Genomic DNA, 14,645 nt, shown 5'->3' with positions numbered 1-14,645 from the left:
AATTACAAAATGTGGGGTCATGACAGCCCTCCCCACTCAAAATTGCTTGTCCTCAAGCAATCTGGGATTGAGATGATTAATGGTCTCATCTCCCTCCCATGTAGCATCTTCCCTAGGGAGGTTCTTCCATTTGACTAAATACTCCGTTATGGTCCTCCTTCTTAATTCTCTTTCTCGCTTGTCAAGGATGAGCTCAGGTTCCAAAGTCAACTTCCCTTCATTATCAATTGGGGGCAGCTCGGTACAAGGGTAAATGTGTAGACCCAAAACCTTTTTTAGTCGGGATACATGAAAGACATTGTGTATTTTACTGTGATCAGGTAGCTCTAATTCATAGGCCACTTCACCTATCCTTCTCAAAATTTTATAAGGACCATAGAATCGTGGTTTCAATTTCTCAGCTCCATTGATTTTAATGGATGACTGCTTATAAGGTTGGAGTCTCAAAAATACCAAATCTCCTACTTCAAAAGATCTTTCAATCCTTTTTTTGTCCGCATACAATTTCTATTGATTTTGTGCTTGGTGAAGATTATCTTTAAGGGCATTCATGATATTTGTATTTTGCTGGAGGAAATCTTTTGCACCGGGTACATGACTTTCCGATCGGATGAGATCCCCAAAGGATGTTGCTTCATACCCGTAGAGGGCTTTAAAGGGACTCATTCGAATTGACATATGATGGGTTGTGTTGTAACAATATTCTCCAAGATGCAACCATTTTACCCAAGCATTCTGCTGACCTAAAACATAATTCCTTAGATAACCTTCTATCCATTTGTTTACGATTTCTGTTTGCCCATCGGTCTGTGGATGATAACTAGTACTTGGTGTTAACTCTGTCCCTGCTAGTTTGAATAGTTCTTGCCAAAATATGCTAAGAAATCGTCTATCTCTGTCACTCACAATAGTCTTGGGTAAACCGTGTAATTTGAAGATTTCCTTAAAGAAGATGTCGGCTACGTGTGATGCCTCGAAACTTGAAGGAATGGCCATAAAATGTGCATATTTTGTTAATCTGTCTACTACTACAAAAATGCAATCCTTATTCTGTACCTTTGGGAGTCCTGTTATGAAGTCCATGGATATACTCTCCCACTTTTGATTTGGGATGGGTAGTGGTTGGAGTAATCCTGAAGGGAAAGTATGTTCTTCTTTATTTCTTTGACACACCATGCACTCCTGGGTGTGCCTCAGTACATCTTCCTTCAGCCCCTTCCATGAAAATCTTTCTTTGATCTGCTTGTAGGTCTTATAATACCCTTGATGACCAGCTAAAGGAAGGTCATGATAAGTCCTTATAATGTCTTCTTTCATATTAGACCCTGATGGAACATAGATTCTGTTTTTGTAGAGGATGAGGTCATCAATTACCCGGTAATTTTCATCTGTTCTCTTCCCATCTAGTATGTTGCTAGAGAATTGGTCTTTGGCATATTCGGTACTTAGAGCTGCTTTCCAATCTATAGATAGGACTGATAAAGACCCCAAGTAAGGTTTCCTTGAGAGAGCATCTGCCACAACATTATATTTCCCTTTCATATATTCTATGTCGAAATTATACGCCTGAAGTTTACTCACCCATTTCTGTTGTCTATCATTCAAATCTTTTTGATTGAGAAAGAACTTCAAGCTGTTATGATCAGTTTTAACTATAAACTTCCCACAGATCAGGTATTGTCTGAACTTCTCTAATGCATGCATAATAGCTAGCATTTCTTTATCATAAACTGAATAGGTTCTTTCTATGTCTCTAAGTTTCCTGCTTTCAAAGGCTATGGGATGTTTCTTTTGCATTAAGACAGCTCCAATGCCTTCTCCTGAGGCATCACAATAAAGCTCAAAAGGTGCTGAAAAGTCCGGAATTGCTAAGACCGGGCAAGAACTCCTTACCTCTTTAAGTTTTTCAAATGTGGATTGGGCTTCTTCTGACCATAAGAATGCTCCCTTCTTAGTTAAATTGGTTAAGGGAGAAGTTAGCTTTGAAAATCCTTTAACAAATCTTCTATAGTAACTGCATAAACCTAGGAAACCTCTAAGATGAGTGAGGGTTCTGGGCTTTGGCCAATTTTTGATGGCTTCAACTTTTTCTTCATCCACCTTTACCCCATGGGTATTGATCTTATGACCAAGATACAAAATTTCTTCCATCCCAAACTCACATTTTGACATTTTGGCAAAAAGAGAATGTTGTTCAAGTAGGCCCAAAATTTCATCTATATGTCCCAAGTGCGCTTCCCAAGTTTTGCTGTAAATCAATATATCATCAAAGAATACTAACAGGAACTTTCTTAACTGTCCCCTGAAGATGTGGTTCATGCATGACTGGAAGGTGGCAGGGGCATTTGTAAGGCCGAATGGAAGGACCAAAAACTCAAAGTGGCCATAGTGGCATCGGAAAGCTGTTTTGGGAACATCTTCCTTCCTCAATCTTATTTGATGGTATCCTGATCTCAAATCTATTTTTGAAAAGTATACTGCTCCATGTAATTCATCTATAAGTTCGTCCACCCTAGGGATGGGGTATCGGTTCTTTATAGTCTTCTTATTGAGTGCTCTATAATCAATGCACATCCGCATGGTCCCATCCTTCTTTTTTACCAGTACAACGGAGGAGGCGAAAGGGCTGGAGCTAGGTTGAATGTGCCCCATTTCTAGAAGCTCTTTGATAGCTTTCTCAATTTCTTCCTTATAGCCCCTTGGGTGGCGATAAGGGGTGGAGATTACTGGCTTTGCACCTTCTTCAAGTTCAATAGTGTGTTCAAACCCCCTCTTGGGTGGTAGTCCTTTTGGGATGTCCTCAAACACCCTTTTATGTTTTCTAATAATGGGTTTAATATCAACGTGGATGGCTTCCCCTTGGTTTGAATTTTGGTCTAGTATCAAGCATTGGGCAGCCCACTCTCCTTGATTACGTCTAAAAATCCTTTCCATTCTTTTGGAGGTTACCATTCTGGTTGTGCCATCATGCAACCCTTTGATTAACACTTCCTGTCCATTTTGAGTAAAACATAGTTCCAATTTGGGGTGATCGAGATAGAATCTTCCCAAGGAATGTATCCAAGGAATTCCTAGGATTACATCTGAATCCCCTAACTCGACCACATAGAAATCTTCTTTGGTAGGGTATTTCCCTAATGTTATGTTTAATTGAAGGATTTTTTTGTTACATGAGGAAGTGGATCCATCTACAAGGGCTACTTGGAAACCCTTAAACTCTTGTGTTGTCAGCTTCAACCTTTTAACCAAGCTTTTATCAATAAAGTTGTGGGTAGCCCCACTATCCAGTAGTGCAATGACTCTCTGCCCTTTGATCGCACTTTTGATTCTAAAGGGATGGTGTTTTGAGGCTACGGAAATTGCTGCTAATGATACTTGCACATCTTCGGTAAGTTTTTCCCTTTTTCTTGGGGGTTCATTGAATTCTTCTTCTTCATCACTAGATAAGGCTTCCAAGTTGTGGGCTTGGCCCTTTCTCCCACATATGTGACCTGGTTGCCACTTTTCTTTGCACTTAAAACACAGATTTTTTCTTCTAAGCATATCTCTTTCATTTCCCTCTTTGCAACTGTGACCACGTTCCCAATTCTCATGACAATGGTAACATACGTTCTTTCTCTTAAGTTCTTCCCTTTCTTTAAAGGTGTTTCCCTTCTTAGGCCATTCTTTAGTATGTGTATTTTTAGTGAATGTTTTGGAGGGTTTCTCCCAAGTTGAAGTGTCTTCTAGGCCCAAAGCTTTATCTATGGCATCGTCTAGGGTAGGAGGTTTCAATGCTCTCATCAATCCTTTAATGGAGTCTTTGAGTCCCTCCACAAAAAGATAGGTGAGCCTGTCCTCATCCACTCCTGAGACCCTTACAGAAATTTTTTGAAATTCAGTGATGTATTCTTCCACTGTTCCCCTTTGTCTTAAGAGGGTTAATTCTTTGAAATCTTTTTGTGGGTGTTTCCTCTCATCAAATCTCTTAATGAGTTTCTGAGTGAACTCGTCATATGTTGTTATACCATCATGTCCTTGTGTGAGGGTGCCATGATACCACCACTCATGGGCTAAACCTTCTAGGTGTAAAATGGCAAATTGGACTGCATCATCTTCTGTCATGGGGCTGAGATTTAAATATGTATTAAGTTTTTGTATCCATGCTTGGGCTGATATTTTTCCGGAGCCATCAAAGTTAGGTATTGATAGTTTATTTACTTTGTGTTTTAGATCCCTGCTGAATGGTTTTCTCCTAGGGATCTCATTTTTCTTTGCTTCACAAAACTCCCTAAAAGATACAACCTCTCTTACTTCTGGCCCTAATCTAGTATAGGCCATGGCCATTTCTTCTGTGTTATTCATGGAGGAGTTATTTGTTTCTTCCCTATTATTTCCCTCTCTAGGTAGGAAATTGGGTTTTTGTATCCTGGAGCTAGAAGATGTATTATGAGTGTTTTCAGAATGGTTAGAGTTTTCTTCTCTGCCATTGGAATGATTTCTAAGAGTATTCATGGTGGTATTCATATCTTGTAAGGCTTGAAGCAAAGCCTGACTTGTTTTTTCATTTTGCTCTATTAGAGCTTGAGTTTTTCTATCATTGTTTTCCATGAATGTTCTAAGTTCATTTTCCAATGGTTCACCCATGTGGTTACTACTTCCTCTGGTTCTCCTTTGATAAGTTTGCATTAACAACCCTTAACAGGATGGCAGAATCAGGCTTTGATACCAATTGTAATGTCCCAACTTCGCAATCTAAGAAAACATGTAAACAATGAATTTTAATGATTGATTAATTTATCTAGAGCGTAATTAGTCAAAATTCATTTGAGTTCATTTGTTATCAATAAGTCAATTCCATATTTAATTCCTAGTGGGATCAAGAGGATAAGCTACCTTAGGATGCCCGTAGCGCTTATCAGGCCCAAGGGCGGTACACTCCCCCTTGGCCCAACTGCCAGAAGCCCTTTGTCAACTGCAGTGGGTGGCCTACCTGACAGAGGCCTAGTTCCTGCTATCCCTGTTGCCTAATTTCTCATCTATCTAACTGGGTTTGGATATGCAATTGCTTTATTTATTATCTTGGTAGTGATCATTCCTCAAGTCCTTAATTGCATAATGTTGTTCATCCTTAAATAGTAGTTGTATATTATTTATTAATTTATTTAGTATGTATAGATGTATTCATATTGTATACCCATATATATATATATATATATATATATATATATATATATATATATATATATATATATATATATACTAATATATACTATATGGGTTTTTCATTATCTAATTTCTATATAAACAATGTATTTTAACCATTTTAAATATAATTATATTGAATTAATAGCTACACAAATTTATGCATCTACAAAATAAACACTTATCTATTTACAAGCATGTAACTCCATTGATGTATGAGAATATTATTGCAGATCTAAATGAGTTACTTACCTGCGTCTCCTGCCTTTTCTTTTATCGCTTTCCTTTTCTCCTTGCCATCCACTGTCGCCCGCCGCGCATTATGCTTAAATACCCACGGAAGGGTTCGCGTGGACCCAACCATGGGTCGCGACTGCTGAGGGAGAGGTGTGAGGTGGCGGCTATGGGAGTCACCGCTCCCTGGTTCCCCCACAACTCCTTTCAGCGCCTTAAATCGACGCACCGTATCCGCCTCAAACCCTTCGCCGTATGCCATGTGTTTTGCGGGTTGCAACACACCCGATAATAGTTAAGGTTTAGTGTTATTTTAAGGTGTTGACATTTTATAAGCATTTTGTTTTAATATATTAATATGGATTCCTTTTTAATGATATCGCATGGTGATAATTTATAATGTATTAAGTTTTATGTTGTGTATTTTATATTTATTTTGTAGCACATTATATAATAAATGTTATGTATCAATAATTATATATTTAATAATATTTTATGGTAACGTTAATTTAATAATTAGAGCATGATTATTATATTAAAACAATGAATCATTTCTTATAAATGGAAGGTATAAATAATTACAAAATGTGGGGTCATGACAAATTTCTAAAGTTGATCAAATTAGAATGAAGCTAGGTATTCAGCCTTGAAGGTCCACATTTCATATCTCTTTTATATTGTTGAGTTTGGTGTCTCATATGCTGAGTTGGTGCCTAGATCTTGGTTTAGGGGATTGGCGTCTCCTATAGGTTGGCACCTATTTCATATTTTAAGTTGTTCATTATATCTTTGCAAGGCTAGATTTGGGCAGTAGACTCGAGCAGCTATTTTCACTATGGTTTTTTACTTCTGGATTTCCACATATATCTGGTGTTCTTATGTGTTGTGTCATGTGTTTACTACTTGCTTAGCTGCACTAATGATAAAGTAAGATCTGGTAGTTGTTCTAATGATTTGGATTTGAGATTGTTTATGACGCTTGGAGAAGCTAATGGCAATTAATGTTCAATCTAGTTGAAATTGGCATATACTGATTCACAACCGCTCCCCTCCCTTCATCCACCTCCTCTCAGTATATCGGTGTGCTCAACACTTGGTGGCAACATTTTGGCCCTATTATCTCCATTCAAAGATGGCTTATGATGTGTCGTAACACATGTCATAAGATGGTTAGCAAGTGTAAGTCCCATTTGCTCTTTTACGTGTTATAGATATATTTACATTTCCAATGTGGGACTTCCAGAAGTGATAACTTTTGATCTGGGGGCTGTTTGGGTCCTCTTTAAAAATTTGTAGATCTCAGAAATTGAGTTTTTCTATTCAGTAGCCTGAAAGTTGTACGTTTTACATTCTTAACATTAGGAGCAAGGCTGAGACATCTTTTCAAACAGAATTTTGTTTTGCAATGCAATACTTGTATTTTGTTGATGTATTACTCTTCACATTGCAGTTGTGAATGAATATTATATTAATTTCATACTATTTGTTGTCTCTCTCTCTCAGGTATGCATTAACAGTTTTGTATGTTTTGACTATTCAATATTATATGAAGTTTGGTGGAAACATTGCTGAAAGGCTTGTTAAAACCCAACATCACAATAGCAAAGAAGCTCGAGCAGACTGTTTAGTTTACAAGGTACAGTACTGTGTCAAACTGTTACATCAGATGTGCATTCAATTCAATTAGTTTATAGTTAACGTTTAGCTTCAACTTCCACAAGATATGTTGCAGGTTTTTGGCCTGTACTTCATGCAATATTACATTGGCTTGTTCTATCATGCATTTTTTCGTCGGGATATCAAACTTCTCAGAACATTTTTGATTCAACGACTGATTGTATCCCAGGTAAGAGTATTTCTGTTTGGCTTTATTCCCTTGGATTTAATTATACAGATAGAACATTGGATGATTTAGATGGATTGATATCTTCCAGGTGTTGAGCAATGTCGTAGAGAACCTAGGTCCTTACGTAAAATACCACTATACGAAATACTTTGCCATCAAGTAAGTTACTTTCTTTGTTTTACAGAAAATAAATTCACAGGATGTTATTTTTTCTATTGATAAGGATTATAATAAAGGATCATATTATTGGTATTGTGCAGAAGGGAACGTAAGGGACATTTTCCTCAGCATACATCGAGAATAGAAAAGGAATACATGAAGCCTTCATATACCGCGAGTGTAGGAGAGGGGATGGAAGATGGGCTTTTTGATGGTAAATTGACGGTTTGATTTCTTTTTAATGTTTGCTTAATATGATGAAAATACTGTACGGACATTTAATAGTGGTTTTCGGAACTACCCAGATTTTCTGGAGTTGGCATTGCAGTTTGGAATGGTCACCATGTTTGCTTGTGCATTTCCTTTGGTTTTTGTTTTTGCAGCTGTGGTAAGTGTTTTCTAAATGATCTTTTAATTAGGATAGGAAGAAAATAGAAGCAAATTTGGATTAGTGGCAAAGACTTAATAAGATGATCAAGTCAATTAATTCCTTTATTGCAGCTGTGCATATAGATTCAAATTTTCAATGTTCTCAATCTGTTGTTCTGCCCTGTTGCAGAATAATCTGATGGAGATTCGTACAGATTCCTTGAAGCTGTTAGCCTTGCTACGAAGGCCAATTCCACGTGCTGCATCAAGCATTGGAGCATGGTTAAACATTTTTGAGGTGAACATTAGAGATGCATTTTTCTTTTAATGTATGAAAAAAATCATCTGTAAAACTAAAATCTTATAGGTTACATTGAAGTTTTGAATCATACATACTATCCAATTCTAAATAGATTATTTAATTTGCAATGGATTGATGATAATAATTTATCACCCAAAAAGTTTTAAATCCTTTTTCTGTTATGTTTATTGAAGATCAAGTCATGATAATGAATAGGTGATAACAAATTATTATAATGAAGACACTTAAAGAGTCCGCAAACAGTTCTGTGGATCTTTTAGAATAAGGAAAAGATTTTCTATGGATAGTGATCCAATCATTCTACAAAGCTTGAGAAACATTTCTAGATATGGTTTCATAAAAGGTTGAAAGCAAGACTGTGCATTCAAGATAGTAATTTGATATTTGTAAATAAATCTGCTTGTTGTGTTCTCCATAAAATATAAATTTACTATCCTAAATGTTGTGCAATGTGGTATATCATATATGACATTGTACAATTGCTAAAGTTTTTCCTTTATGATTGTTTCTGAATTTCTTTGCATATTCTTTGAGATTGACATATGTTCTTTCCTTTTCCGTTTGATGAGTTGAGGTACCAAAAATATAATGTCAAGAATTGTTTCACAGTTTGAATTAATGACCCTATTAAGGAATGGTAGCGATCCAAAATTATTTGTATAGTGGAAATGAAAATACTTTGTTTTTTTTTCTGATTGGTAATGTAGATATTTTTATTATCTTATTAATATTTTAAATATAAAAGTCAGATTCAGCAACACCATCAAAAACCCTAGATACTATACTACCTATCCCAGCAAACTGTACAGACACAGAGAGTCATCCGCCACCTAGCTTGTCTACTAGCTACCTTGAGTATACTACGATGTTATTGTTGTCACAAAAGCTTGCACCCTTGTTGAGCTATCAACTCAACAACCTCGTGAAACATGGAAACAACCCCAAAGTGTGGGACCTTGCGCAAGGGGGTTAAGTCTCTGGAGAAGGCAGACTTCCTTCTCAATCTAGGTGCAGGTGTTGAACAAACTCAACACTTTAAAACTTACTCCTAAGCCTATCCTAACAGCTTGGAGAGGAAAAGGGAAGAGAGAAATGCTTAAAATGAAAGGAGGTGATGCACCAAGATAAGAGATGTTTCTCTCCCCACCCAAAATGGCACAAAGAATCAACTGAAATACCCAAGAGATGCACAAACTTCAGTTGCATGAGTGACCCCAATGCATGTATGCAGGTTAGAATTTGCTAAATGTCAAAGGGGAGAAGATTTCCCACAAGTCACACCCAGAAATAAATTAACACAACATATATGAGAGAAGAGCCACAAAACATACACCTATGATGAAGGTAAGGAAACATACACAGCATGCATAAGTTGAAGGAAGGCAAGAATGGTAATTTCAATTCATTCAAAGGCCAATGGCTAAACTTACAGTTGTAGAAATGCAAGATAAATACAAGAGAAGTGAAAGAGCATAGAATAGCTCAAGCCAGTAGGGAAGAGAACCTTTACAATGAGGCTTAACAACCTTTATATAGAAAACTGGTCGTAGAGGAGAGACCATTGGTCAAGGAAGAGAAGCCTTGACCCCTGTGTGTGCAGGGAAATGTCAGTCAAGGAATGCAGGGAAGTGCATGCACCTAACATTTTGTACATACAAGCAACCTAGCCATACCCTGAAAATGCAATCCTAAGAAGAAAGGCACTTCAAGAAGGTGGATTGACTGACATTCCAAAGTCAGAGCATGCAGGCATGACATAGGTAACCACAATAAGTCTGGCCGTGTACCTCTCTTGATGGAAATCCTGCAAACTCATTAAATGCACCCCTGCAGCTCCACAAAAGAAGGCGCACAAGTCACAAGAGTCGTCAGAGCATTGAAAGCTTTGAGTGTTGATCACGCCATCCGGAAGTGTTGCAAGCCGCAAGGAAGTTGGAGGACTTCGGAAACTCGGGTTCCCGAAGTGGGGAAGACTAAGGAAGGACCTCAGAACCTCGGGGTTTTGGAGTTCCGGAGAAGGGAAAGGAAACAAGGAGAGGAACTGCGGAACCTCGGGGTTCCGGAGTTCCAAGAAAGGGAAGAAGACAAGGAAAGGAAAAGAGGAGACCTGGCAAAGAAACTTCGAAACCTCGGAGTTCCGAAGTTCCGGGAAAAGAAAAGGGCAAGGGAAGGAACTTCGGAACTGGGTTCCGAAGTTCCGGGAAGAGAGAAATGGCTAAGGAAGGAACTTTAGAACCTCGGGGTTCCGGAGTTCCGAAGAAGGCAAGGGAAAGGAACTTTGGAACCTTGGGGTTTCGGAGTTCTGAGGAACTAAAGAGGAGGAAGGAAAGGGAGGAACTTTGGAACCTTGGGATTCTGGAGTTCCGGGAAAGGGAAGAAGAGAAGGCAAAGGGAAGGAACTTCGGAACCTCGGGGTTCCGGAGTTCTGGGGAACAGAAGAGGAGACAAGGAAAGGGAGGAACTTTGGAACCTCGGGATTCCGGAGTTCCGGGAAAGGGAAGAAGAGAAGGCAAAGGGAAGGAACTTCGGAACCTCGGGGTTTCAGAGTTCCGGGGAACAAAAGAGGAGACAAGGAAAGGAAGGAACTTCAGAACCTCGGGGTTCCGAGGAAGTTCGGAAAGAAGACTAAGGAAAGGAACTTCCTCCAGACAAGACAACACTTCACACTTCATAAATCCAGTACTCTTCTCCTTGATCAACTGGGGCAGCGCTGGTCCATGGATTGTATCTCTTATCGGTTCTCAGTGATGGACCAAGGGTGTCATAAAATGACAACATTTTTGGCGACCTCTGGGGATGCTTGCTTGCTAAGCATGAAGTCCAGAAGCCTTGAGCATCCACTGGGCACTGAGTCACAATTGCAAGAAAGAAGAAAACTCTCTCCTCTATAACCCGCAAAGGATCAAGATCAGCCATTCTGAAGGGGAACAGCTTGTGTTCGTGCACTTTTTGGAAAACAAGAAACCTAACTAATATTTACATTGTTACAATAAGAGGCAACTGATGCTTTTGCCTTTGTCAAAGAGGAACCTTTTGAGAGAGCCGATCCCCCTCATACCTTTGTTACATTCACCATCTAGCTGCAATGGTTGAAATCTCTTGTATGCATGCATTAGATCACACATACTACTCATGTGGTGAAAGAACACTTCACCATTCACCTTGCCGAACACTTCACCATTCACCTTGCCACCATAAGGAAGCCATAGAAAATAGCCACCTAAGACATCCGGGAATGCATGAAGCATACACATAGTAGCAGGGGGGGAGTTTTTTAGGAGTCGGCTAGTATCAAAAGAACTACTCCTTGCAAAAGATAAGGCATCTCTTTTATACAAGAGGGCATCATTTTCCCCACAATAGTCGACCTCCTCTTGGTGTGAGTTGAAACCAAAGGAAAAGGCCTCAAACTCACATGGTGATGAAAAGTATACCATATCTCTGTCTAGGCCAGCACAAGGGGGCTCTTCAAACACATCAAATTGGAAACTTTGAAGCTCGGGTATACTGTCAAGTTGAGCAACCAAAAGACTATCGACATGACCAACATGTTGTTGCTCAACGTCATCAGACTTGGTATGTTGGTCCCAAGTGAAACATTCAAGCTCAGGCACATCATCCCCAATGCCAAAAGAAACATCTTCACCTTGAATGAAGACTTCATATTCAACATCATCACTTTCAGGGACAGGGGAGAACCAACATACATCATACTCACATGTGTTGATATCCAACTCATCAGCACAAATCTCACACCTCACAAGAAGATCTAAAATCTTCAGATTGTCCCTTTGTTTTTGTTTCCTCCTCTTGGCAACAGAATGCAACAACCTCAGGTTCATGGCACGATCCATCCACCGTACAATCTACAGCAAAACCATTACCCCCTGTGCCCTCCTCAACACTCGCTTGTTGCTCCAGAGCTACCACTGGGGGAGGTGTAGACATGTCCTTCTCCTCATGATCAATAAACAAAGGAAGATTGTCAAATGAGAGGACAATGTCTTCCTCTTTACCTTCACACTCCTCATGTTCAATGACCTGTTGTTGCAACTGATTGTTCTCAATATCCTCCTACAACATCATCGATTCTTCCTCCTTTAGAGCATATGAAGACTCACCAATGGCTAATTGAACCCCTTCATGATGATGACGATGGGAACCATCCATCCTCCATACAACAGGTCCGCCCTTAAAAAGGGAGATAGCATCAGGAAAGGGCCTAGGTGGTGGGGTGTTTTGCAAAAGGCATTGAGGAGAAGGCTCTTGTATAACAATAGTTGGAGCTCCCTTGAAACTTGGAATTTTAAAACTAGGGTGGTTAGTTGAAGGCTTGGGAGGTCTCCCCTGCCTCAAGCTTGGGACTTCAAACTTAGGAACCCTAGGGGCAGAAACCTCCTCCTGTATGAGCCTCATCTCCATGGTTGCTAGTTGTTTAATTTCTTTCTTCCTAGTAGAGGCAAGCTGCCTTGCAAGGAACTCCTCATGTTGTCGTTGGTCTCCCATCTGTTGTTGCTGAAGCTGAGCCTGATAAGCAAGCTGATCCTGCTGTTGCAAATCCCACTCTTGTTGCCTCTTCAACTCCTCCAGCTGCTTGGTGAGATTAAGCAACACACTTTTGAGTTCTGCAATTTGCCTTTTTTCATCATCTTGGGGCTGGTTGGGCTGCCAAGAAGGTTGAGCAGGAGTGGGTGGCAAACATTAGGAAAGTGTCCGCCTGCTGCTGAAGTGAAGTTATTTGGGTTGAAACTAGGAGCAGTCCTAGTTTGGTCTTGTTGGTAAGGAGGGGAAAAATGATGGCTGGCATTCTCATAGAATGGGGGTGAATAGAAGTTACACCCATGATATGAACTCATTTTAAAGCATTTGAAAGAGATGGAACTTGTTTAACAAAATGCTTAAAAGAGAAGACGGACCCTCTCAACCAGAGATTGATAACATACCACAGATCCACCAAATGATTACAGAGTCGCCAGGTGCTTGAAAGATGCTGCCTCCAAAGGCTTGATGAACTGAAGAACACACCGAATCTTCAGTTGGCTTGGGCTTAGGACTGCATGACTTCAGAACCTCGGGGTTCCAGAGTTAAGGACTTAGGCACTTCAGAACCTGGGGATTCCGGGGTTCCGGACTTGGGAACTTCGGAGTTGATGGCTTGGGAACCTAGGGGTTCTGAAGTTCTAGGAACCTGGCATGGACAAGAACTGGACTTGTTGAGCAGAGTCGCCAAGTGCTTGAGAGATGACTGCCTCTAAAGGCTGAGACACTAATAACAACACTGAATCCTTAGCATGTACATCGAAAGTTTGTCCCACCGGGCATGCCAAAAACTGTTATCACAAAAGCTTGCACCCTTGCTGAGCTATCAACTCAACAACCTCATGAAACATGGAAACAACCCCGAAGTGTGGGACCTTGCGCAAGGGGGTTGAGTCTCCGGAGAAGGCCGACTTCCTTCTCAATCTAGGTGCAGGTGATGAACCAACTCAACCCTTCAAAACTTACTCACAAGCCTATCCTAACAACTTGCAGAGGAAAAGGGAAGAGAGAAATGCTTAAAATGAAAGGAGGTGATGCACCAAGATAAGAGATGTTTCTCTCCCCACCCAAAATGGCACAAAGAATAAACTGAAATACCCAAGAGATGCACAAACTTCAGTTGCATGAGTGACCCCAATGCATGTATGTAGGTTAGAATTTGCTAAATGTCAAAGGGGAGAAGATTTCCCACAAGTCCCACTTAGAAATAAATTAACACAACATATATGAGAGAAGAGCCACAAAACATACACCTATGATGAAGGTAAGGAAACATACACAACATGCATAAGTTGAAGGAAGGCAAGAATGGTAATTTCAATTCATTCAAAGGCCAATGGCCAAACTTACAGTTGCAGAAATGCAAGATAAATACAAGAGAAGTGAAAGAGCATAAAATAGCTCAAGCCAGCAGGGAAGAGAACCCTTTACAATGAGGCTTAATAGCCTTTGTATAGAAAACTGGTCACAGAGGAGAGACCATTGGTCAAGGAAGAGAAGCCTTGACCCCTGTGTGTGTAGGGAAATGTCAGTCAGGGAATGCAAGTAAGTGCATGCACATGACATTCTGTACATACAAGCAACCTAGCCATACTCTGAAAATGCAATCCTAAGAAGAAAGACACTTCAAGGAGGTGGATTGACTGACATTCCAAAGTCAGAGCATGCAGGCATGACATCGGTAACCACAATAAGCATGGCCGTGTACTTCTCTTGATGGAAATCCTGCAAACTCATTAAATGCACCCCTGCAGATCCACAAAAGAAGGCGCACAAGTCACAAGAGTCGTTGGAGCATTCAAAGCTTTGAGTGTTGATCACGCCATCCGGAAGTGTTGCAAGCCGGAAGGAAGTCGGAGGACTTCGGAAACTCGGGTTCCCGAAGTGGGGAAGACTAAGGAAGGACCTCAGAACCTTGGGGTTTCGGAGTTTTGGAGAAGGGTAAGGAAACAAGTTCCGGAGTTCCGAGAAAGGGAAGAAGACAAGGAAAGG

The 14,645-nt window shown here is 40.0% G+C and overlaps 1 protein-coding gene across 4 annotated transcripts in view; it reads left to right on the top strand.

The window, feature by feature from the left end:
- Window positions 1-14,645, top strand: part of LOC131039742 (anoctamin-like protein Os01g0706700) — a 98,661-nt gene that overhangs the window by 74,307 nt on the left and 9,709 nt on the right. For 3 of the 4 annotated variants that reach the window (XM_057972579.2, XM_057972581.2, XM_057972580.2), the window contains 6 exons: window positions 6,922-7,054; window positions 7,151-7,264; window positions 7,353-7,423; window positions 7,525-7,637; window positions 7,729-7,811; window positions 7,983-8,090. In XM_057972579.2, the coding sequence (XP_057828562.2) occupies window positions 6,922-7,054; window positions 7,151-7,264; window positions 7,353-7,423; window positions 7,525-7,637; window positions 7,729-7,811; window positions 7,983-8,090 (622 nt within the window). The remainder of the gene's footprint in view (window positions 1-6,921; window positions 7,055-7,150; window positions 7,265-7,352; window positions 7,424-7,524; window positions 7,638-7,728; window positions 7,812-7,982; window positions 8,091-14,645) is intronic. The other variant, XR_009104718.2, reaches the window with a different exon arrangement.

This window comes from Cryptomeria japonica, chromosome 6, assembly GCF_030272615.1.
Source record: "Cryptomeria japonica chromosome 6, Sugi_1.0, whole genome shotgun sequence".
Lineage (NCBI taxonomy): Eukaryota > Viridiplantae > Streptophyta > Pinopsida > Cupressales > Cupressaceae > Cryptomeria > Cryptomeria japonica.
The sequence above is the reverse complement of the archived record's forward strand: the minus strand, read 5'-3'. Positions and strand labels throughout refer to the sequence as shown.